General features: G+C 45.5%; 7 protein-coding genes across 7 annotated transcripts; 1 reads left to right on the plus strand and 6 right to left on the minus strand.

Annotated features, from left to right (window-relative positions):
- Window positions 1-4,099: 4,099 nt before the first annotated feature.
- On the minus strand, window positions 4,100-4,442 carry N7471_013542 (acetyl-CoA synthetase-like protein; the record flags this gene model as incomplete). Its single annotated transcript, XM_057286261.1, has 2 exons — window positions 4,100-4,201; window positions 4,308-4,442. 2 exons carry the CDS (start codon window positions 4,440-4,442, stop codon window positions 4,100-4,102), a joined length of 237 nt encoding a protein of 78 aa, XP_057129586.1.
- A 262-nt stretch (window positions 4,443-4,704) lies between these two features.
- On the minus strand, window positions 4,705-5,118 carry N7471_013543 (acetyl-CoA synthetase-like protein; the record flags this gene model as incomplete). Its single annotated transcript, XM_057286262.1, is given in 2 exon segments — window positions 4,705-5,058; window positions 5,077-5,118. 2 exon segments carry the CDS (start codon window positions 5,116-5,118, stop codon window positions 4,705-4,707), a joined length of 396 nt encoding a protein of 131 aa, XP_057129587.1.
- Window positions 5,119-5,133: 15 nt separating this feature from the next.
- N7471_013544 (uncharacterized protein) lies at window positions 5,134-5,405 on the minus strand (the record flags this gene model as incomplete). Its single annotated transcript, XM_057286263.1, has 2 exons — window positions 5,134-5,234; window positions 5,306-5,405. The coding sequence occupies 2 exons, from the start codon at window positions 5,403-5,405 to the stop codon at window positions 5,134-5,136; spliced, it is 201 nt and encodes a 66-aa protein (XP_057129588.1).
- Window positions 5,406-7,200: 1,795 nt separating this feature from the next.
- Window positions 7,201-7,930, minus strand: N7471_013545 (uncharacterized protein; the record flags this gene model as incomplete). The annotated part of the gene is given in 5 exon segments (XM_057286264.1): window positions 7,201-7,423; window positions 7,441-7,479; window positions 7,510-7,703; window positions 7,809-7,837; window positions 7,876-7,930. Coding segments are annotated over 5 exon segments (540 nt in total), but the record flags the coding sequence as incomplete, so codon positions are not given.
- Window positions 7,931-12,900: 4,970 nt separating this feature from the next.
- Window positions 12,901-14,376, minus strand: N7471_013546 (Zn(II)2Cys6 transcription factor domain-containing protein; the record flags this gene model as incomplete). Its single annotated transcript, XM_057286265.1, has 3 exons — window positions 12,901-13,434; window positions 13,490-13,970; window positions 14,021-14,376. Coding segments are annotated over 3 exons (1,371 nt in total), but the record flags the coding sequence as incomplete, so codon positions are not given.
- Window positions 14,377-17,540: 3,164 nt separating this feature from the next.
- N7471_013547 (uncharacterized protein) lies at window positions 17,541-18,071 on the plus strand (the record flags this gene model as incomplete). The annotated part of the gene is made up of 2 exons (XM_057286266.1): window positions 17,541-17,635; window positions 17,723-18,071. 2 exons carry the CDS (start codon window positions 17,541-17,543, stop codon window positions 18,069-18,071), a joined length of 444 nt encoding a protein of 147 aa, XP_057129591.1.
- Window positions 18,072-22,031: 3,960 nt separating this feature from the next.
- On the minus strand, window positions 22,032-24,867 carry N7471_013548 (uncharacterized protein; the record flags this gene model as incomplete). The annotated part of the gene is made up of 6 exons (XM_057286267.1): window positions 22,032-22,040; window positions 22,096-22,678; window positions 22,725-22,949; window positions 22,996-23,534; window positions 23,603-23,812; window positions 23,869-24,867. 6 exons carry the CDS (start codon window positions 24,865-24,867, stop codon window positions 22,032-22,034), a joined length of 2,565 nt encoding a protein of 854 aa, XP_057129592.1.
- Window positions 24,868-25,593: the final 726 nt, after the last annotated feature.

Consider the following 25,593-nt stretch of genomic DNA (forward strand, 5'->3'; position numbering starts at 1 on the left):
ATAATGGTCGGTGCAAGTTCGGCGAGGGAAACTGTTTTGAGACTGGTGTTTCGTGAAGTCTTGAACTGTCCTCAAAAAGCCATAAAAAATGGTAGATATCCCTCTGCTGCAGCTGCTGCACGATCTTTTGAGATACCTGTCTCAACTTTGAAGGCCCGGATCAAGGGGCGCGAATCTGCTACTGAAAAGAGGCCATCTGGTCATAATTTCTCTCAAATTGAAGAGCAATCGATAGAGAATTGGCTACTTGATATGGACTCAAGGGGTGCAGCTCTTACTTTGCCTATGTTGCGAGATATGGCCAATCTTCTACTTAGCGCGCGGAAAAAAACACCCTCTAGAGATCGTCTCCCAGCGACCACTCTCTTCCGGCAACGATAGTGAACCAAATACTCTCTAGAACCTCTCAAAGTTCACAAAATCGCAATTTCGGATCAGAAAAGGTTTAGAGTCTTCTTCTTTTCTTTCTTCGCCAACAAAAAAGGAGATTGAGAAACCTACAACATTGTTAGGACAGTCCCCTGGGGGCGTCCTGGTACGATATAGATACAAGTGAAGAATGTGAGATGTGCCTGATATGGGTATGATGATATTCAGACTAATCGCTGGTCCTCCTAAGAGGTTCCCCCTCCTCCTTTTTAGAGGGGTCCCCTCCGTGCGTATACAACCAGGTAAGCGAGGTGATATATCAACAGGCGGCTCTGGTGGTGCATAGGCACCTCCTCCGCATTCCCTTACTATACCTCCTTATATGGTTGGCGTAACATGGAACCTGAGTTGAGGAGTTTCTCAAACAGTGTTGATAAGTTCGCAAACGTGCGAATCAACGACCCAGATTCGTTGACGGATGTATAATATTAGTGCGGACCAGGAATATATCGAATAGAACTTGCTTGCCTTTGACAACTATCGTCCATAGCAGCAGCAGCTTCCCTATTAATCCATTCGAGGCTCCCCATAGCTTATCAAATATCAGTAAAAAGGAGCATTCGTTTTTACCCGAAGCTCTATCTTAGTTTTTCCAACCTCTCGCCTCATATAAGGTCTCACTAGTTAGTAGAGCGCATTAGGACAAGGTAACGGAATTTCAGGATATTCACAACTTAAATTTCTGATGTTAGCATTGCGATCAGAGTCATCTTTAAGAGATACCATGGCGTAATGATAGAGAATTCCAACAAGCGAGGCAAGCAGCATCTCGGAGTAATAAGTTCCCATAGCGGCACACTACGTTCAGCAAGGATTTGGTAGACGTTCTTACGTAATACTATCTCTCCACCAATCTCTTGCCACATCCAGCAGTGAGTCCGCATTCTCTCCATCGCTATCCTACAAAGAGATAAATGAGGGCCTAAGTTCCAATTCCACCATTTTTCTCGCGTCCTTCCCACATAAAAGGTAGGTTCTAGTTTTTTTCTATTTAGCTCTGAATTCGCCAAACAGACACAAAGTCTTACGAATAGGAGAGGCGGAATTATATATCACTTAAACTTACATTCTTGACTTTATCCTCGCCTAACTAGGATTCAGAAGGACTAGACTCTAGTTTTATTTCCGTTCTATAGCTTAGCGGGGCAGATTGTATACGGAGGATCAGACTAAGTGCCAGCGTGATAGGGCAAGTCTAGAGGAATCTTGATTCGGAACTCTGCGCCCCAACTATCTAAACAACCCTTTCCAGAATCTAAAGTTTATAACTTGCTGTCTATCTTCTTACCTATAGAGACCAAAGATCCAATTTTTGCGAGAGCTTATTCCGCTTCACGTTCGATACGGCTCAGAAGCTCGTCGCAACTTAGTATATTATGAATCAACCCCATCACTTGCCCAGCATACCAAACCTATCACTAACGTTAGCAAACTTTCCACATTTTAAGTGGCTTTCTTACCCCTCGATTTATATCCCCTTCAATTAGGACCTCCCGACCTCTCGCACCACTAACAAAAGGAGCCACTTCCTTAAAGTCCCCGATCGCACTTTCCCTCTCAATCCTAAGCGCCGCAGCCGTAACATCATTAGAGAAAAGTCTCGTAGTGTTCGTCCACCTCCTCAACAGCAGCGTCGAATCCTCTTCACCCGAGTCCACAATCGCCATCTTCACATTAATATACACCGGCGCCTCAATCGTGCAAACAAATCTCGTGCCCATATTGATGCCTGCCGCCCCAAGAGACAGCGCAGCAGCTAGGCCCTACCCATCCGCAAAGCCCCCCGAAGCAATAAACGGCACGTCCCCAAATTCTTACCGTGCTCGACTCAAAAGAATAAGGGAAGTGATATCCGTCTCTCCCACATAACCTGCACATTCAAATCCGTCGATAGATAAAATATCTACTCCATTTTGATGGCGGAGCGAGCATGCTTAATGGTTATGGCTTTGTGGATCACGATGATGCCTGCTTTTTTTAATGCCGAGATTACGGGTTTGGGGTTGTTTCCTACTATCTCCACGATTTTTACGCCTTCTTCGATGATAACTCTAGTGAAGGCGCCGTAGTCAGGGACTTTCAGTGCTAGTAAGAGGGTGATATTGACCCCAAACTAGCCGACAATAAGCTTGCGTTGAGATTTCACATAGGAGAAATCCTACCGGCTTCTTTATCAGATTTCTTGTTTTCTTGATCTCCGCTCGCAGGGACTCTAAAATCCAAGTCGGTTAACGTTGCGTGGTAGGGCATAGGTGATTAATCACATACCCGGATCAGGCTACGTCAGAGCATTGATCTAACATTTCAAGTCAGCAGATGGCAATTTAAATCGAAATGGTAACTCACGATTCCCAATCCACCAGCATTGCTCACTACGGCAGCGAGTTCGGCATACGCAACCCATTACAACCCTCCTTACACAACCGGAACTATCTCGAATATCAGCTAAAGAAATATAGAGGGGTATTAGTGAAGTTCACTCGAAATTCCTAACTTTCTTATCAAAGCAGTGTCTAAAGGCATGATTGTAGTAGTTCGGTTGCCTCTCAACTTTCATATTCATATAATGGACGGAAGTGATTTTAGGGTGAGACCCGGCTCAGCCACGGAGGATTAAAGAATATTAATACTGGGCTTACGGCCGCATATTACGCCCGTATTTTTGTACCATAGATCGGGAGCCGAACGCTCAATGATTAATAATCTACCTCGGTGGGATAGGTAGTAATCTCCAAGGGGCGGGAATAAAGTCGCCGAGGTTGGTTTGACGCACGGGCAACAGGTCGGCCACTTTTTTCCCCGGCATTGTAGAATGTAATCCCCAACTTAATTGCTAGGGAAACATTTGAATTTTAGATTACTGAAGGGCTTTAATATACATGTTTCGGCGATTAGTAGCTCTCAATGTTGAGTATCGATATTGACTCCTCTATGGCACTACGTTTACGAATGTTCTGTAGCCTCAGAATTTCGTTCAATAATAGTGTCAACATTTACGCTTTATGAGAAACATTCATTTCCTCACCATTTCTGCATATAAGCAGAGAAGGCCATGTTTTAACATCCACGGTAGTAGATAGAGCTATATTCCTAATCGAGCAATTGATGATATAAAGTCTTAAAATAAAACCGTATAATTGTTCGCTGAATTAAAAATGCTAAACTATAGCTTTGCCTTCCTGCCCCCCTCCTACTCCCTCTTCGCCTATTCTGCCAGCACTCGTCTCAAAACTTTCCCAGTAGCACTCTTAGGTATCTCATCAATAAACCTAATCCCACCACGCAACTTCTTATATAGAGCCACTTTCTCATACGACCATGCACTAATGACTATCTCCAAATCTTCACCAGGTGTGTGACCCTCTACAGGAACAATATACGCCCGCGGTAGCTCCGTCGCCCTTTCTTTACTATAAACTCCGACCACCGCGACATCATTAACAGTAGGGTGCCCTAACAACAAACCTTCGAGCTGTGCAGGCGCAACTTGAAATCCATTGTACTTTATCATTTCTTTGAAGCGATCGGTAAGGAAGATGTTCCCATCATTATTAATATAGCCAATATCACCACTACGAAACCAGCCATCGGCGATAACATCGGCTATTGCTTTTGGGTTCTTATAGTAGCCTTTGAAGACGTTAGGGCCTTTCATCCAGATCTCTCCTTCCTAGCCCGGTGGAACCTCGTGCTCGCCGTCCATGACTTTCATGCTCATAGAAGGCAGGAGCTTGCCTACTAAACCAGGTGGCTTGTTCCAGCTTTCCCTACTCTAAACGCTTATTAGTAGAGAGATAAAGGAACGTCGGAGTGGGATTTACTTAAGTAGTAATCGCAGGCGATATTTCTGACATTCCGTAACTCTACTTGATTAGCACCTTCAATCTTTTGTAAATCATATCGATCAAGTCGGTGCCGAGAGGTGCAGCGGCAGAATACATTTCCCAAAGTGAACTAACATCATACTTGTCCACTACCGGATATTTTGCAAGGGCAAGTACCACCGGTGGCATAATATATGTAACTATAATCTTGCTAGACTAGATGCTTTGGCATAGCTGTAGTAAGTCAAACCGTTGCATAATATGCATAGTGACTCCCTTATATATAGGGTGGAAAACCATGACCGCAACACCTAATTAATATTATATCAACATATTGTGTAATTCAGAATGTTTTAGCTCCTTAAATCATACCGTAAATATGAAACATAGGTAGAAAAGAGATGACTGAATCATTATCTCAGGTCACCAGATGTTTTTCCGGTGTATTGCTCTACAAAATGTTGACGACGATATTCTTATGCGAGAGTATAACTCCTTTCGGAAGACCCGTAGTCCCAGACGAATATACCAAGAATGCCAGGTCCTCTTTAGGATTTATCGACACCTTTTCTCCTCCACTTGATGAATCTCGTAGCGACGAAAAATGTTTCGTCATTTCCTTCGTGTTAGGCCCTCCGATGAGTATAATACGATTAAGAGGCAATCCCACGACGAGAGCAGCTTCTCGAGCTACTTCGAGGCAGCCCAAGTGCGTCGTCAAAGCTTTGGCTCTAGAAGATTTCAGCACCGAGACCAATTCTCCAATAGTGTAAAGATTATTTACGGGGCAAACGGTGCCGCCTGCCTATAGGATTCCTAACACAAGAGCTCCGATGTCCGCAGTGTTAGGAGAAAATAGGACCATAACGTCCCCCTTTTACTATCTCCATTGGTTTCGAAGACCTCGACCGATTTCGACCGATGCCTTACGAATGTCTCGGAAGGTATGCCTCTTCTGTGTTATGACATCTACAAAAAGTACTTTAAGGTGTGTTAGTTAATCTTATATAAAATCATGAAGAAGTAGGCGCTATAGTGAAAAACAAAATTACCGTGGTCGTCTGGATATTTCCGATCTGGTCTTTCAAATAAGAAAGTCCAAAAATCGACTAGCGGAATCGAAATTGGAGGGTGGTGAGACTCGATCGGCATGATTGCAAAAAATGCTTATCATCTGGCAGCTTTCAATCCCAAAATTGGACGAAAGGACAATAGATCTTGAAAAAGGCGGAAACATAGGAGGGAAGCAGGATATTTTAGCTCCCGCAGGAGGAAAGAAAGGTTACGTCCGTAGATTTGCTACTGATTCCGGAGAGTATCCCAATATCCATAAGGATCGTGGTTAGCGGCGGCCGGTGGCCCCTCCAGCGGGCATACATTCACCGCCCGACTTAATGTTTTCTCATCAAGTCAGTGTAATATCTAACACGAATTTCCGGTTCAGGAAATTTCCGAATATTTCACGTGGCTTACAGGGTATCGGCCAGATTAGTAAACAAACTCAAAAAAGCTTTAGGGGCATGTTCCTGCCAAAATGTCACACTAAAGGTCAAAAAGGGGTGCTAGCAAGGCATTTCCCCCACGAATTCGATGGTTATTATTCAGAAGCCAAAGCCGAACCTCGCCTCAGCTGAAGTTAGCAATTTAGCTCTTACGACATTTTTTTGATAATTTTCAATTTTATACTTATTTCAAAAGACGCTAGGAGCAATTAAGGAGATTAAGAAGGCATTAAATTACTACACCAAGTAGCTCGATTTATTTGACGATAGGTCGACCGAATAGTAGGAAGCTCACAATCTTCGTCGACTACGGTTCGTTCATATCCCCATCATCTATCTTTCTCACAATTAGCATCATCTCAAAGTATCTCCCTACTCCTGGTTTAGATTCACCAACACCAACCGCTACCGACCTCTTCTCGAAGCCCACAGTGTCTCCGTCGACATCGTCCCCTTCTCCCTAGGAGGCGCACGTAAGAGCGTAGTAAATCCCTACATACCCAGACCGAAATGGAAAGAGGCATTCTCAGCTCAAAATAGTGACATAATAGACCGCTTACTCGGACTCAAAGTCGTGCTACCGAAAGAATTTCCTATTTCTTCACTTTATATGAGATTCCTACCCATCCGCGAAGGTAAATTGAAGTAGAACTGACATATGAATAGCGTGTAAGGGTTGCAACATAGATTTTGCAACATAGATTAAAGACCATTACGAGGCAGAGAAGTTTGAAGCTTCATTTGAAGCTCTTATATCCGGGTATTAGAGCAAAGGGATTAACTATTGTAATTCAGAGGGATAATCTTAATTGATTATCTTCCAGAGGGAATACGTGAGGCTATATATACAGCATAAGCTCCAAGTTGATTTCCAATCGACTTGCTTCTTCGTATAGACACCTCGGGAATCAATTCCGATGGTACGGCTTAGTTCCTAACCTACACCAGCCTCCTATCACAACATTAACATCTCTAAGACGGAAGGCATCATCAAAGCCCTAGATAATGATAATGATGAATTCATTAGCCCGATATAGCTCGCACTAAATATATGCTGCTATGCGGGAGTGCTATCAGGCCTGCCAACAGCTTTAAGGTGGTCGCCTACCCACTAAACGACCGTTTCATAGGGCTCGCCGGGAGGAATCCCCTGATTAGTCGCCCACGAGTATAAAGTTACAAGCAAGACAAACACGGTTACGTAAACACAATAAATAAAGGAAATTCAAAACGAACGACACCCTTAGCCTCCTCCATAACCCAAGGTCTACTTCGCCGCACAGCTCCTTCCCCACACCCCTCTTTTACGCAGCTATCCTAGCTGTCGGCTGCCGCTCTTATATTCGCTTACATCAAGGGAGTGTAGTGGACCTATCACTACGCTCCTAATGGGCGCGCCATCCTTCTCCTTCCATCACACTGTCCTAAGGGGTCATTCTCTCTCTTCAGCCTCTTCTGCATCCAGGGTAATTAGGTCGACTACTTAGAATTGACCCAAAAGACCTGTTTTGACCATAAAATCGGCCACAATTATACGTGCCTCCGGCCGCATCTAGAGCTAGTCTCGACGGAGAGCGATCCCCTGGTCGGAAAGGGCGCTCCGCATCCAGTCGCGCCCGTCTTAGTGCAACCGGCACTCGAGCAAAATATAGTTCACCGTTTAAGTGCCTAGTTCGCAATCACACCGCGCCGAGTCGCGTCGGTTGATACGATTTAGGTACGCACTAAGGCAGATACGCCCGGTGCGTAGTTACATCAGTATCGACGTAGTCGCTTTACGCAGTCCTAACCAGTATTCCATATTATTCTTTGTCGGTGCTTCGATCAAGCGTCTCGTCGCTCTACTAGTCTTCTCGTTTATCCACGCTCTCTCCCACTCGATCTTCGCCTTACTACGATACCGGCGCTTAGCCGCGGCAGCGAGGCGGATATATCGGTTAAGGGAGTTCTATGGCCCGTTAGGTCCTTAGGCGGCTTCTTTAGCGTGTCGATCTACGATCTCGTTGCCTAACACCCCTTAGTGAGATAGGATCCACCTAAGCTCGGTTCGAACGCCCCGTTCCGCCAATTGGCGGATCAAGTCTAGTCATCTATCAGGTAGACCTATCCCAACGGCATACGCGGTCGGCGGAGCGCCTTCAGCGCTACTTGGCTATCTACAAAGATAACCCGATCATCTGATTATCTATATCATAGGAAAAACCACGGTTTCCGCGAGCTCCGACTCTCTTACAGTTCGCAAGAGCATACGACCATCCCTATCCTATGAAACGTCACGATCCTTTAGCAATTCTAAGGGTCTTCTTATGAACCAAGCCCCCGTCACACTATTAGTATCGTAAGAAACACTACGATTTTCGTCCACCTTGATAATCTCACGAATCAATAGATCATAGGACAATATCTATTCCAAGATTTACCACGATTTCCGCAACCTCAATCATTTACTAAATTAAAGAACAATTAATTTTGTGTCTCAGATACTACAGTACTTGGTTTGTTATTCTTAACCGTACTATTGCTGAGCAGGCCTATACGGGCTAGGCCCTTTTAAGATACCGAGGAACGATGCCAGGGGCTGCTTATGGAAGTAGACTACGTATAGAAGTAGACTACGTATAGAAGTAGACTACGTATGGAAGTAGACTACGTATGGAAGAAGGCTCCATGTTATTTGGGAGTCGACCAGATGCTTTCCACGATAACAAGAGAAAAACCACTAACCAGGCCTTGCAATTTTTTGGTAAAAAATACCAGACCCTCCACAGGAGGTCCGCCACCCACTTTATAGTTACACCCAAATTGTAGATTTTTTCCAGAATTCAACCTACCACATTCAACTATCAATTTCTCCATCACCATGCCTAAAGACAACGCCAAAATTGAGATTCAGATTGCTAAAGCAATAGATTCTTTATCCCAGCAATCTAAGCCCAATATCGCGAAAACTACGCGTGAATTCAACGTACCTAAGGGCCGGCTTCGGTATCGATAGAATGGTGGAAAATCCCTATTTCAACGCCAACCTAACGGTCGGAAGCTTAGTTCTACACAAGAATCTGCTTTATACCAATTCATTGATTACTTCGATCAAGCGGGCGCTACAATAAACCAGTCACAAATCACTATCGCCGCGAATTCAATCCTCGAAGAAGCGCATACCGACCCCACAATTCCACCCCTTAAGGTCGGCGACCATTGGACTCATCGGTTCTTGAAACGCAATCCTCAATATTACCGACGTCGCCGACGAGCCCTCGATATTAAACGAAGCCGAGCAATAGATAAAAGGGTAGTAGAAAAGTGGTTTGAAGAATACACTCGGATCGTCGAGGAAAATAGCATCTTACCCGGCGATATCTACAATTTCGATGAGACTAGCTTTCAAATTGGTGTCGGTAAAGATCAATGGATCATTACTCGACAACCGAAGCGTAAAATCTTTAATGGCTCTGTCACAAGTCGTGAATCTGTAACGGTGATAGAAGCAGTTTCGGCGGACGGTTTTGTCTGTCCACCACTTATTATTTTAAGTGGTAAACAGATGATGCTACGATGGTTTGAGGCTATTCAAACTAATGAATACCTTGCTGTATCCGATTCTGGATATATGACCGACGTCTTAGCATTTCAATGGATTCAAAGATTCCATGAATGGACAATTCATCGAACTCGTGGTGTTAAGCGACTAGTTTTATGCGACCGGTTTGGATCACATTTCACTCGGCAGTTCAGTGAATTTTGTGATAAGAATAACATTATTCTTTTTTTTTATTACCACATTCAAGCCACTTCTTACAGCCTCTCGATGTCGGTGTTTTTAGTGCTTATAAACATTGGCATAGTGAGGCTGTCGAGTCCGCAACAATGACCGGATGTCAGAAATTCACTAAGGAAGAATTCCTTTATACAATTACCTCGATCCGGGAAAAAACATTTCGTTTACGCACTATCAAACTCGGCTTTCGGTTAACAGGTCTTTGGCCTATCAATTCTAAGTTAATTACTAAGGATTTGGTTGATTATGACCCTTACCAACGACCATCGACACCATCAACAGGTAGCTCAGGCTATACAGACTTCAGCACCCCCAAAACCACTGAGAAAGTGCAAAAACTAAGCTTAGCGCTTAAAGAGAGTGAAGCTCATTCTTCCCGCTACAAAAATGCACTCGCAAAGATCGCAAAAAGTGCTGAAATGCATACTGCTTTAGTGCATACATTACAGTCCGAATTGGACATGACTTCAGCTATCGGGGCTGCTCGCCGCGCTAGATATAATGCTACCCGGGCAAGGGCTCATGCTACCGGTATTGTTAATGCTAGTGAATTAAGGAGCATGAAATATAAAGCATATAAATGGACCGAAGCTGAGGATATTTCCAAACGGAAGCGGAAATGGGCTAAGGTCAACACACAAATCAGAAGGCATGGACGCATGCAAAAGAAATGGGGGCGGGTTATGGCTATTGAATTCATGTAATTTAATAGATATTTTATTCATTTCTTATTTAAAATGCATTGAATTCATTCATATATATGGTTAAAATGGGGGTTGGAATTGAATCCTAAAAAAATCTACAATTTGGGTGCAACTACAAAGTGGGTGGCGGACCCTCCTGTGGAGGGTCTGGTATTTTTTACCAAAAAATTGTAAGGCCCGGTTATCCACTAGAAACAGAACATCTAGCTAGCCAATGATATTTCGCATTTGTCACCCCTATTTTGGCTTGGCAATCAGGTCTCCTCAGCAACCTTTACCATTGCCGCGCCTCTTCGAGCAATCAAGCAAATCAAGCAAAATCCCCGCATGGAAGAGGGCTCCGTGTGGAAGCTTTCATCATTAATACATCCTCGTTTATTTTTAAATCGCTCTGTATAAGTATGTATGCTTGTGGGGTAATCTTAGATTAAGAAACTCCGAGGTTGAATTCCTACAGTGATTGCTAGTAATAAAACATGTCAAAGGTATAGTATAGAAGCTGCAGTATAAATTGAAAGAAAATATTGTCTATCTGTCTCATTCCAACATAGAGTTAAGCAGGGCTTTTTATCAAAGATTCAATGCTTTCATTAGTGCTATATTTGTTACTATAGAGAAAGCTAGAATATTGCAAAGGCTATACACAAGTTTAGGATTTTGACCCAGCTATGTGAACACTAAGATTTCATCATTAGGCGGATAGGTTTATTAATCTTAAATATAATTGCTTCACGAGAACTAAAACAATTACACACTCTTCGGCCTAATAAATAATCTATAAATCTGAGTCACTTAGATCATTGGCTACGTAGGGTATAGATCACTAATCATCGGCTACTAACACGAATATTGCTCATTCCCTTCTCTAGATATGCAGGCGTGGAGAGGCTAACAAACATTGCAAACTAACTGCCTCTGGGTGCTATAAAGCACCTCCTCGTTCCAATACAGGCACAATAGTCTCTGGTTCATACCCATTTCATAAACTTTATACAATTTTGTTCACCTAGATTCACTTCCACTATGCCGGATTGGAGAATCTATCACCCGACAGGTACCTTCACAGATCCTAATCACAGAGAGCAACTCTCACAGGCAATTACCTCGATATATACACATGCTGTCCCCGCCTTTTACGTTGTTGTCTTATTCATTAAGATGCCTACAGCCACCATGTACCGAGCTGGGGTTCCATGTGTAAGTCCAAGAGGATTGCACTGATGCTCAAAACGCTGATCATTCTATTAAGCAGCTGACAGAAGGGAAGAAACCCTTTGTCAGGCTTACATTCAGCCATATCGCTAGGCACTTTCCTCCTGGCGAGAGCCCTCAGAGGACTCGCTTTATGAATACCGCCCATGACGCCTTGAAGCCATTTATTGCGGACAAAGGCTATGATTAGGAGGTCAACGGCGAGGAGCTCGAACGCGAGTTTGTGCACATTAATGGTTTCAGGATTCCTCCTGCTGACTCTGAGGATGAAAAGAGGTGGATCCGCGACAATGAACCGTCTCCTTGGGGTCCTTATCTCCCGAACTAGCCTGCAAACAATAAGGTGTATGCGTGACCTCCTGACAAACTACACAACTCTCGGATGTTGTACTATTTGTCGGGATTGAAGAGAGATGGGTTGACGAAGCGACAGCCTATTGACAAGCATAACTTATGATATCTTATGTAAACAGACTACGATACAAATTTGCCCGTACTTGGTTAGTTTTGCAACTCAGAATTCTTTACACCCAAATGGATGCTGTAGAGTACTCAAAATATGGTGTTCTTACTTCCGACAACTTTGGCTGCGTCGCTGTAGATGAAAGCTTCCACACGGAGTCCTCTCGTATGCGGGGGGGATTTTGCTTGATTGCTTCCAGAGGGGCGGCAATAGTAAAGGGTATTAGGTAATAGCGCTAGTCCAGTATGGCAACTGACAATTTTGCACCCTTCGACTGACAATGATAAAGAATACGCCACTGTCACGTCTCCTCCGTCTCTTCCCGTGTGACTCAACTCCAGGTTCCCCTTCGACGGAGGCAAACCGCACAACCCTATCTTTCCACCCGGCAAGTGCGCTTCTCTGCTAGTTCTACCTATTGTATTACCACAGCTGAGGTTTAATTATTTACTAAAAGAGATGCATCAAACAGAAATAATTAAAACTCAATCTAAAGTCAATACTAACGCCTTCCTACACCTTCCACACATTCAAGCTGCGGCCTGCGTAGCTTAATCGACCGGCGAGACATTTCTCACCAACTTAACCCATTGGCTAATATCTCTCACGAATTGCCGTGCGAAAGTCTTACTAAAATCAAACGTATATTGCGTGGCCAGTTCAGGGTATAACTGAAAAGCCCACTAAGGGTAGTCCAACTTTTTATAGACCAACCATATCTACCAAATACCCGTCAGTAAGTATTGTAAAGTCGATTGAGCCTTAGTGGTCCACCTCCCATGGGATAGATTCACATTAAGGACAATTTGGAGAATACAGAGAATATTTTGAGGGATTCTCGAGGTTATGGTCAAACTTATGAGTCCAAGAATCCTACCATATCAATAATTGATAACAGTATTGTATCCGTGTCGGCCTCCCACCTGGCATCCCACTGGTATCCGACCAGCGGTCGGTTCATTGGTAATCATCAAATATTGATGACTAGTTATAGACCAAGGAATTCTAATACATCTGCAAACTTGGAAATCCACTTCGCCTGAAAGTTGTCGCTCAAGGAAACCGTATTCTCCTCCTTCGAATTAGTTTCCCATTCGTCTCTTTCAACGGAATTCCACAAGAGATCATTGCTTGGCAGAGGGAACTGAAGTTCACCGGCAGGTAGTAAAGGCCTGTCTTCCGGACTTGCGTTGCTCAATTTCACACAAAGCTTATACAGTGCTATATTGAATCGCTTGATCTCTTCGACGCCCACCCAGACAAATGAGGGCAGGTCAGCTTCCTTATACCTGGCGAGCATGTTCGGATAGAAGAACATGCCCAGTCTTCGACAGCTTCCAACAAGTGATTTGAGTAATATTAGATCCGCAGCGGAAATAGACGCTTTCAGGTCGAGGTTGACAATACCTTCGCTTTTCATGAGAACAGATAAAATAACATGTAGTAGGATAGCCTGGTATGTCGCTATTGGCCAGAAACAGGTGCTGCATGCCCCCTCTACTTTTGTGGCATCCCATTTCTCCTATAGCTTACGCGTCAGCAAATCGGGTGCATTGCAGATTAGTGATCCGACGTACCCTTTGATCTCGAATAGCAAAATCAAGCTTACCATGAAGCTCCACTGCCGCAGACTGCGCAGACCGTTCTCCCGAGGTCCACATGCCTATAGCTACCACTGAGTGTAGCAGTAGTGGGGTTTCCTGGTGTACATCGAATGATCCTTTATGAATGAAAGGCCAAGAGGGGTGGAATACCTCAAAATAATGATTAACGCACTGCTTCCTCTTCTCCCAATAATGTATTTGTGACTGTTCATTGTTCGGAAATGATGAAAGTGGGGCCAAGAAACTAGGATATTGCTCTTCTGCAACACCAGCATGGTCTTGAAAAGAACATTGAATGTTGCGACGAAAACACTCCTCACATGGCACGCCCCCTTCACACCGACTCTTGCCTGCATGGCAACTCGCACAAGCTCGGCGCGCGCGATTTAGAGGCTCTGTTGTTTTGTGCTGTTTTTGAACATGGCGTCGAAGTGTATCACTAAATTGCAACGTTCTATAGTCAGGGTTGGTTTTGAACAAGGATAAGTGTAAGCACGCGGATACCTTCGTCTAAATTGGCGACTACAGGTGGAACAGACAAAGACCTGCTGCTGGGCGTGTTTTGATCCTTCATGGCGCTTTAGATGCTCCTTGCGCCGGTACCTAGCATTGCAGCCAGGAAATTGACACCGGAACGCGTCGTACGCGAAAGGGTCCGAGGGACTCTGAATGAACTCGATTTCGCTGCCGAACCCTTCCATCGGTAAAATTGGCTCTAGCAACCAGCGTTCCTTCAGAAATGGCCTGGAATGGGAGGAAGAGTGGGCCTTGCTGGGTGGGTGTTCGGGTTGCAAAATAACTCCTTGACCTCCCACCGGCATCCCACCGGCATCCCACCGCTTCCGAGCTTGGAGAGAAATCTGGGACACACTGAGAGGCGCTTCACATTAGAGACTTGCACTGTCGATATTCAGAGAATAGATTTAGTAGTATACCGAGGAATTTTGTCGCAGTTAGATTTAGCAAATGCTTAGGGAATATTGCAGGAATATTGCAAAGAGCACGCTCTTGCTCAGTGCGATGTCGACGGGCGGCGGGAGGCCTTTAGTAATTCTGCGAATCAAGACCCTCAAACTTTTACTTATGAGAACTCCTAATTATTGAGATTATGAAATAAATTACAAAGCAAAAGCCGGGTATAAAGTACAAGTATGCGGCCACCAATCAATCGAAGAACGTCATCTACTCAAACAAGCGGGCTCCCGAGGCAGCGTGGGGAGGGGAATGCTCGACTTCTACGACCAGCAAGGAGATCTTAGAGCTTGCTGCTCCAAAGCGTACACCTGCTGATACTTTGAAAGTTTTACTTGAGGGCTAAGGAAACCATATGTTGGAAAATATCTCCCCAGGGGGGTGAAGCAATTTACTTATATTGGGGAAATAGGAAATATATCTCAGCCATAAGCAAAGAAATCAATAACCGAAGATAATCAGTTCTAGAAATAATGACCGTTCAGTATGGGACTGCGAGTTTAGCGAACTGCAACTGGGCACTTAGAACCTCTTCGCGTAAGGCCGATTTCTCAACAACTCTTCTGCGTTTCGATATTGTACGCCCTTAATAGTTTCATGGACTAGTTGAGAACTAACCCTTCCTCTCGTAATCTAATGAACTAGTAAAAGCATACAGTAAATGCTTTGTTTAGGAGAAACTAGTAACTAGGGTGTTAAGCTTTGTCAGCTATCGCGGCGGCAACCGTCAGCCGTCATTTCCAAGGAGAGCACTTTCCTAGTTAACGACCAACCAGACCAGCACCAGCCGCTTTATTTCTACGATTTCCTAAAAGTACAGAACTGAGAAGGTCGCAGGAATGTGGCCAACACAACGCGGCCCACATGGGCCTGTCTCACGTCCTCGGCGGTGGTCAGAAAAGATGGGCACATTCGGAGATACTAATGAGGAACGGTAGCCGATGCACGATGCAGGATGCCTATAGTTAGGTGTGAATGATCCATGAGTCAGGTTCATATTCTGGGCTTTCCAACAAGGTCTAGACTTTCTATCTATTCTCCGCCAAAGACAATCATCATTCTGGATTTGGGAGTATGTTCATAGTGTCTGTGTCGCCAGGTAGCAGAAGTTCTAGCGGAGGCAACTTTAGCTGGCTGCGAACAAACACAGGAAGGAAGTACCATTCGAGCAGCGGGGCTAGGGGAAGGACATGATCGATTTTAGTGAAACCAAGTGGTGGTACTTGGCACAACAGGCCAACTGCAGGTACAGTCGAGCGTGTCTGTCGGCCACAAGGTCTCCAAAACAATATCTCAGCATCTGTTGAAGCATTTCAACCCTCATTAAAGAGACGGTGACCGTCGCTAGGTTGGGCTGATGTAGAGTGCAAGCGTGTTGAGCGATTTAATTGCAAATGCGATGATATGTAGGAATCATATATTTGCGGCATTACTCTCTTCTCAAAAATTGATGAAAGTCTTTCACCACACTCAGCGCAGGAGTTCGAGAGGAATGATCCCACGCGTACACTCGAGACTTGAACCTGTCGGCCGCAATGTCTCCAAAACGCCATTTCAACATCCGTTCAAGCACCTCAACGCCCACCAACGAGAAATTGATTCTCGCTACCATTTGTGCAACTAGTTCCTTTGAAGAGACGTAGCCGAATATACATAAAAGGAGCCGGATTGCGAGCCAAAGAAAATCAGGACTTCGGTCCTCACACTCTGATGTGTCATGGTGTCCCTCTCTTGCCTGCGGGCTTGAGAGTCTCCGTGGCCACGGCTGTCGCTGCCCTGAGCCCCGCGAGCGTAAAAAAGTGCTTCGCAGGATAGGATCTGCGTCAACACCATTCCTCGCAAGGGGAATGGTACAGGCTATTGTCTACGCGGAGCACTGACGGTAGTGCTGGATCCTGAGGGGCCACTCCGATGAGCTCTCAATGGTTCACTATCAATCATTAGCCTTTAGATCGGAGAAGTATTTCATGACTCACATGTTCCATTGGTCAAGGACAGAGACGCAAGAGACGGCAAAGAGCTCCGTGGTCCTCGTGCTCGTGCATGGTGATCGGAATGCACGGATCTGGTTCTTTCGCATCGTCTTTGATGTCAGTCCAGTTTCGGATAGGATCGGGCAGAGGTCTACTTACCCGCAGCACGAGCAGCCGCACTTTCGCTTTGGAGATACATCCAGCGGCAGGACAGTAGGTTAGCCTAGTTGGCTGCTATGGCGGAGAGATATGTTTGCAAAGAACATACGCTTTGACCAGCCCACATTTTGTCTCTTTGATCGGCTGACATGGGAGGCAGTGGCATAGGATAGGAGTTACATCTCCTCATAGGTCCTGTTTCAGGTCTACGATGTATCCGGTAGATGTCAGTACATCAGAGATTCTAGTGCTGGGTCAAAGGAAAAGAACCTATCAAGTATCTCAGACACAAGGCCTGCTCAACTTTGCATAGTCAAGTGAATCAATTGTAGAGCAAATTTCTGGAGGTAGAGGACGAACTTATAGACTTCTCGGCTTCTGTCACTTACAAGCTTGGTAGGAAGCGTTGAAGGACACCTATCCTAATTGAGGCCTGTTGAAACCCATGACTTCTTTTTACCGCAACTATTTGCAGCGACATTTTTGATGCCTTTAGATACTCAGCGAGAGAGACGAGCAAGAGTCGTGTTGAGAAAAAGTGATGCTGAGTCGGTCAAGAAACGTTGGCTTACTGTTAGATACTGTTAGATCTTCCACAGCCTTTTAAATCGAGGCATTGTAGTGCGTTGGAAATATTCAATCAGCAATGACACGCTCATGTTTTTGTTCTGATCACCTCATCTGTGAGCGGCCCAACGTTGAATTACCGATGAATGCCTACAATTTCATCTCTAGAAATCATGAACATTTTTTCCTAGCCTTGGCTTTAGTGTTGGCTGTGTTGAGCCATAGGACTGACTGTGTATTTTGACTCTGAAAAGCAGTTGACGTCACAAAAACTTGTATGATGGTTCCGCCCTCTCCGTCACCCAGGCGTCCGCTATAGGACCCGCCAGCGACCATAGTCGACTACACAAGAAATGTCTCATCCTGAAGAACGAAAAGATTGTAAAACCAAGTTCTACGAGATCAACTACCCGACCAATTATAGTATCAATATGGATTTCATCAGAACGTAAGTTGGGCAACTACGGGTAGACTCTTGAGTTACCTATGTCCAAAGCGTATAGTCGGAGATTGTCTAAACTAATACCTGATGCAGAATCGACGAGTTCCGTGAATTGGTCGATCGCAACAAGTACACCATAGTGTGCTTCATCAGTTCCAAAATTACATCCGGATCAGTTGTGGAACCGACCTACACGCGCATAACTACCGCGATACCAACCGAGATGCTAAGCATAGTCATCATTAACCTGAATGAAAGCCCCGCTATCTCCTCGCTTGCCGATGTTGAAGAAGAGATGCTGTTGGTTTTTATGAACGGGAAGGAGATAGCAAGACATCCTGGCATTGCGCCTGATCAACTGGAGTACGTGGTATCAAAAACCTTGTGCGGATTGGGAGAGATCAAAGAAGGCTTCACGCAGGGTATTTGTTCGAGAAATTGACATTAGTTAACTGCTCGTTTATCACGAAGGGGCGTAGTTGCTGCGTTCTACAGGCACACGGGTATAGTGTATTTATCCGACGGAAAGAGATCACTGGTCACAATAGCGTTCATAAGCGACGATAAGCTGTTCCTGTAGTCGAGAATGACAGTAGTGATGTTCGCGCTCCGGGGAACAACTTTTGGCACCAAATGTTTGAACCCCGCGCAGCAAAAGGCTTGACAGACCAACTTGAGCTTACCGTGAGAAATAGACATGGCAAGCTTCTGCACACCGAACTTCGCAATTGTATGTATACACCCCCTGCTATTAGCCCGCTGTCGTAAATCATATTTCACATGGGGCATACTGTAATGTTCAAAGAGAAGGAACTAGACCAAGTGTGTAGGCCATGCCTTTGCACGGAGCACGCGCGATGGTGCTAGATCTTCCGGGACAGTGTAGTACGCTTTCTGCGGTTCAATGCCAATCTTTGGCTGCTAGGGCGCCGAACTATTTCATAACGCATGTATAACGGTTGTCAAGACTCGGACCAGCGGTCGATTTCGGGAAAGAGACAGAAGGAGCTCTATAGTCCTTATACTTGTGATAGTGGTCATGTGCACTTATCTAGTAAGATCGCCTCGTACTCAATGTTACCATTAGAGCTACGCTCAATTTTATATACCTGCGGCATGAACAATCGCGCTTTTGCCTTGGTTCATTATGACCAAGGCGCTAGCTCCGGCAACTCCATTGTTCTCTGTGTAAGCCCACCACGGCAAGCGCTCGACATGGTGGCAAAGACCCCTGTCTTTTGGAAGCACGCAGCATCCTAATTGGAGCCTCTCACGGTCATCTTCGATGCAGCCACCGAGCAAACTCAAGGTGGGAGTGGCTTCTGCAACAACGTGCTGGTGGGTACGATCGAAAATCGATATCAAGGCTCGCTGGGTCCCTAGGCGGATGGCGCCCAGCTGGGCGAAGGAAGTCAAGGCCGAATCTCGCGACGGTTGTGGGATAAAAGTACTGTGGCTGGCGTGACCCAAAGGGGCGAAGTGCGATGCAGATTGCTCGTGGGGAATATAACTGCCGCCAGCCAAGGTCAGCAATATTCATGAGTTGCTACTGTGATGATGACAATAGACATTTGAGGAAACCAGTCTCACTTATGGTATTCCCGTTCCTGCGCCAGTCGGTAGTGCGACTGCGCATCAGGATTTCCTATCGCAGCCATGTTAGAAATGTTGTGGGAAATAACTGCACATACTGAGTGAAGATCAAGCAAAGAGAGCAGACACCAAAAAAAATTTTTTACCCCCCGTCCGGCGTGGCCGTTCGTCTGGACGGTGGGGTCCCTTCGTAATCTGATCGGGCCACAAGGATAACATTGAAATGTGGCTTAATCATTGGGGGAATGAAAGCCGCGCTGCTGTTTAATCGATTTCATTGGTGGATTGGACTTCCTCGGCAATCACTGCCTTGGCCGTCTTCCGGCAACAGTCTTTGCCACTGGACCTACCTAACTCTTCTCCAAATTTGGGGGTCCCTCTGAATAATACATATAGAGATATTCGAGAACTGATTTGAATAGGGCCAAGGACTCATCCACCCATCCATCTAGTGTATCAGTCGACTGAACAGGTGAAAAATGGTGCAGTGACTCCCATCCAGCATACCGCAGCATGTATTCAAGAGCCCAGCCCACCGAAAATATCGAACATGAGGGCTATATAATATTTCATCCCATTGCTTTTCTCAATTAAGGTGTCACTTTTCTTCCCGCAGCTACCCGCCCCTTGCCGCCTCTTACATGTGGCAATGACCCCAGATTTCCCTATCGCCTTGCTTTCAATCATATTCCTTGCACCAAAATGTAAAGAGAATAAATCGCCTCGCATGCGCCATTTCCTACGCATCATGCCTGAATTTCTCTGAATTACAACAGATTTCAATAGTCGTTTTATTTTATCTGTAGCTCACTGTTACCTCCATTTCCTCCTCTCACATCACGATCTCATCCAGGGTGTTCATGATCTTAGCAGTACACCTGCATACCGCTTGAATCCTTGTCCCAAGCACCCGTGGAGGTGTCTGCCCATCCCTGCGGTAACCACATGGTTGCGGATAATCAGTAAACCCGAAACCCTGGATCAACTAGCTAATCAAAAACGCGAAAAGCCTTAGCCTGGTGTGGTCCACCAATGACATTACAGGTTCTCTCTAAGTTTCTCACTCTGTTGGTTCAAGGATCGCTGGATCTAGGAATGAACGATCATATTCGGTGTGCCATTCGAAACAGGATGGAAGACAACACTCGTCAAACGTTTTTGGTGCGATCGCCAAGGAGAAGGATTGGTGGTATGTAAGAGCTAGCAACATCCACTTCAGGTAGCTCTCATGATACGATGCGAGATTAGCTGCTTTCAACGTCAGTTGATATCAATACTCGGAATCAAATTATATACACCTCCGTGCTTGGAATGATGAGCAGTCATAATAATAACACGGCGGGAGTTCAAGGAGCTCTATTTCAAGTATACCATCCAATAAATTAAAAGTACACTTGCAGACTACCATTAGGAGATAGTGCTTACAATATCTTGTTTCGAGGCTTAATCCGTGTTCACTTCCACATATAATTGAGTAATTTGAGGTGAACAGCAGGTGGGATCCAACTTCAACAGTTGAGGTAACTATTCACTGGCTCTTATGTGCGGTCTACTATTAGGCCGGATGGACAATGGTGGCTATGGCAGGAGGCTCGGTTTGGCTTTGCTCGGTCTATAAATGGCTCTCCAGCACAATGTCTCAACCAACATCCTATGACCAAATGGCCCATCCCACTTCGCCTTCCTGAAATGACCGGCCGACTAAGAGACAGTGCCGGGTCTCCCAAAATCTGGAAGACGGGCCGAAGTTGCAAAACCACCCACAGCAATCTTCAAATGGTACAACCATCGAACCCAAGGTCGGTCAGGCCCTCTTCGACAAGAAACGAAGAAAAACCACTAATACAGCATAGATCCCAGTGAGCACACCCGGCTCCCTTACGGCGGAGTTTATGAAAATTCTACGCTACAATGACTCCTTCACTACACCAGCGCCGCTCAAATTGCTCGACTTGTACTTTTGCCTGTGGGAATTCTATGTCATCAAATCTGCCCAGAAGATACAACTCGAGGAAGAGCAGCGACAGCTTCAAGAGTCAAATGAGTGGCTAGCAAGCGACAGCGACATGCTTTTGCAGCTCTGCGATGAACAGGCGTTGGTTTTGTGGGATCGAACACGACTGGTTCTGACCTTTGTAATGGCGTGGTTTCAGCCTTGCAATCGAGCGATCCTCAAGCCTATCATGTTGATGGGCCTTGGTGAGGTTTCCTACATTGCTGAGCCCTCGTGGGAAAGAACGACATTTGGATAGATGTGTTATCTATTTGGGTGCGATCCCAAAGATCGGCGCTGATTTAGATGAGGCACATGCATACGCTGGTGAAGTGTCGTTGGGTCTGGTCACGGGATGTCAACGTTTCACGGTTGTTAATCCAGCGCTTGATTTTCGACAACTTAGCATCTGCCATAATCCCTCCTAATTTTTCCTCAGCCTCCGTAATTGAAGATATAAAAAATCTAGGCTCAGCCTGCGGCATTCTGTCGCTCCCAATCCTCGTCAAATTGCTACTTTCTACACTTCTGTATTTCACCACCAGCCTTCGACGGCGAGTCTTGAACAAAAATGCACGAATCGAACAAGAATGGTCTGTAGCCTTTGTTTCAATGGTTGCTTTGTGCTAAAATTGGTAGACTGTGATTTGGACCTTGACCTTCACGCCCTTTTGCTAAACCGATAGATTAAACACCAGTAGATAAGTTACATGTTCGCCCATTTCTGACTACCGATCGCGACCAAACGATTGAACAACTCATCACGCTCCGGCATCACTGTCAATCTCCAAGTTTTCTCTTTCTCGTCCTCAATCTCTAGGCTTGCTAGCAACTTCTGGTCCGACGAAAACGCCGCCACTGCCTCAATTGCCGTGCTTACAAATGCTGTTGCCCTCTTCACTCGCTTCATATCACTCACGGCAATTTCAAACACTGATTCCAGCTTTTTAGAGCTCATCAGCCTTGGGTCATCGCGCGTGAATAACAGGCTTGGTCTGGCAGACTCTGTGATGACTGCCCAGCCATGTTTTCCCTCAAATCGACATTTATATTCGCTCGGCCCGGCATAGATGATGCTTTTTGTCTTAGGCAATACCCCTAAGTGACCTTTCGCCTTCTCCGAGCCAGTTGCGGCCCGGACGTGATCAACGGCCAGTTTCGTCTCGACGACAGATTTGGCATTTCCTTTGAAGAAACGAACAATCCTAGAAAGATGTTTGTGGTTTGGCTTTTCTTTATTATCGTCGCCGTGGGCTTTCTCAACGACTAAAGGCATGGTCGCATCAAGGACGTCAGAACTGGTGGCAGCGAGAGGTACATCTTCAGCGTCAATGATATTTTGATGATCCGGGTCATCGGGGTTGGAGGTAGGTACAGGAGGAAGAGGCGTTTTGTGTGCTTCGCCGATGCGTAGAAGAGTTATTGCGATCTGGGTGTTTGTAGGGACGCCGCGAAGGATGTTGCTAATTTTAGTCAGCACTGGAGCGGAAAAAAACTTAGTAGACTGACTTCTTAGGCTGTGCAAGCTCCTTGTAATCGGGCACGTTTCGTTTGAGCCACGCTGCTGCAGGTGTCAACATTGGATCGCCGAAAATGACGAATCCAATGACAAACCCAATCCCCTTGTATACCATGTAATAATTGATGAAAAGGGATACCAGAAATAGAGGGACAAGAACAGCGACTATTCTGAAAAATGCAAATCGAGAAAATGGCGGTGTTGGTGAAAGTGCGCTGAAGTGTCAGTAAAACGGTGTGACGCAAAATACAGGCGACTTACCTCACAAATCTTTCCCAGTTATCAACTAGCTCTCCGATCACATGTGGTGCAATGTCGAGAACTTTGGCAATACTTTCTGGATTAACTCCAGCCCATATAATCTCTTCCATCGGTTGTTGAGTTTGATCGGTACTCTCAGTAACATGTCCTGGTGCAGAACCTGCAGATTGGACGGCTTTAACCACTTTGCTGATAGGCTTGGGTACCTTCCCTTCCAGTGAATCACCATCTCCGTCCTGTTGTTGATTGTTGTGCATACCGACAGCTCTTTGAATATTGTGTCGGACGTTGTTGACGAAATTGGCTGCTTCCTCTTCAATAGCTTCACGCGGCTGCTTTTCCGGAGCACCAGTGAGTGTATCATTGGTACCTAGCAGACCTGCTTGGGGCTTCTGAATCCCGCCTGTCCTGATGTTGACCAGAGCACGCGGTGCTGATGGAAAGAGTATGTTGCGAGCTTGTACCGAAGACACCACCAAAATCAATATTCCAAGAGCAAGCGGCATCAACAGATCAAATATCCATGCAGCGAAGTATATCTTACTTTATGTCAGTACACATCTTGTTTCGAAATTATATCTCTGGGGTGGACTTGTGGCAAACTTACCGCACAGAATATTGATGTACGGCCGGTCTCCTTCCAGGATCGGAGCCGGGATATTTGTTTTCCAAGGCTTGCGAGGCCAAGAACCACGGCCAAATAGAGTCGTTGTAGATGCAGAGCCACTTTATCCCCGGCGTGATCTTGGGACCATGCATCATTGAGGTCTAGACCACTTGCAGTTTCAATAGAAACCGCTTTGACATCGAAGACATCCTAATCAGTCGAAATTAATACTGTAAACAGTTCGATTGGGACTAAGAAAGACCCACCTTGTTGAAGCGTCTGATGAATGAAAAAAGCTCTCCGTTCGTGTAACCACCAATCAACGGATCGGGTATCTCTACGTTAGCTTTGTGCCAACCAATGTCTCTCGCCAATTCGGCATTGTCGCCACTAGGATACTCTTTCTGGATAGCACCTCGCACATCCGCTACCTCGTGTGCTAGTTCATGGCTGTCCGCATTGAGGTCCTTCTTCATAGTCTCTACTGGGCCTTCAATCAGTGCATAGGCCTGATCTTGCAAGGTAGTCACCATAGTGGGGGTATTGTTGTCATGAGATTGGATGCCTGGCAGTGTCTTCGGGTAATCGAGGTTCCGGTGAACCTGTGATGTGGTCAGCCTATTTGATGCGCCAACCAAGCCGTATGCGTTATGCTGTAAAGTAGCCAGCATCGTCGGACAAGCATTGTTTTGATCGTCACCGCATGGTGGAATCCCGATATGGTCCCGCGTTTCATCGGCCTGGGACGCTGGCTGGCCACTAGAGCCACCAACAAGCGCACATGACTTGTCACGTAATGTCTGCATTGTAGTCGGAGCAGCATTGTCATGCTCCTGGTCCCCTGATATATTGTGAAATTGATCTTGCCCATCGATCACAAGTAGCTTCTTCTGGCCATTTGCAACACCATCCGGGGCATGGGAGCTCTCTTTTGGGGTTTGCACTATTGATGTAAGCATATTGTCATCAACGTGATCCCCTGACGTTACATGGTCGTGGTTGTGTCTTGCATTTTGAGTTGTGGATGTGTTGTCATGGGTAATGATACCGTCGATCTGACTTTGCGTCTCATCAAGATATGATCCCGTAAGCTCATTTCCGCTCGGGTCTGGCCGGTTCTGAAGATCTTTGCCTTGCTTTAACTTAATACGTGTCTGCTGGTCCACTTCCTGATTCTGTTGTTTTAGGCCTCGTTTGGCGTGCTTATCGCTCGCTTGGGAAGTGGTTTTCGAAACTTTGACGACATAGCTGGCATTGTTCAACATTATGAATGCAAAGTTGCGGTCTCCACGTTGTCGTTGAACGAGAATAATTCGACTAGGTGCTCAACATAAAAGATTGCACTAAACTTCGCCTTCCGGTCGAGCTGTCGTGAAAGATAGTAGACATAAGAAATACTTGGATGGCGGCAGTGATGGTTTGTCCCCTTTTTCTTCCTCGCCCATTAGGGTGATTAGACCTCTGCATAGCCCACAAAGCCCATAGCCCAACCCAACCCAACCCACAAATGGGCTGGGCTTTGGGCCCTGCCTTCGGGCCCATTGGTGGGCTATGGGCCCAAGGTGAAAGCCCACCAGGGTTATTTCGGCCCATAATGGGCCCCAAACAATGCAAACATTCCAATTTATCGCAGCTGCATAAGTAATGCATATTTCCCTGGTTATTTTAGGTATTCAAATTACCATTTAAGCTGTACATGAACCATCTTATAAGCTTATAAATTAAGTTATGGGACTGATTGATAAGATATCAAGTAAGATGCTAGGTGATTGAATAGTATATTTACATCCTGATCATGATATACATACTAATAACGCTCATACATATCATCCTCAACTCGCAACCTCTTCCTCCCTGATGTACGCTGCTGAGTATAAATACTCGGTAATTGCGGTGCAGCAGTAGCAGCAGCATCATCATCATCTCCGTCAAGACTGTCGCTATCAACATCTATCAAATCCCCAGATATATCATCCTGCTCTTCAGTATCA

This window comes from Penicillium samsonianum (assembly GCF_028829775.1).
Source record: "Penicillium samsonianum strain IBT 33392 chromosome Unknown utg000009l_segment0_segment0, whole genome shotgun sequence".
Taxonomy (NCBI): domain Eukaryota; kingdom Fungi; phylum Ascomycota; class Eurotiomycetes; order Eurotiales; family Aspergillaceae; genus Penicillium; species Penicillium samsonianum.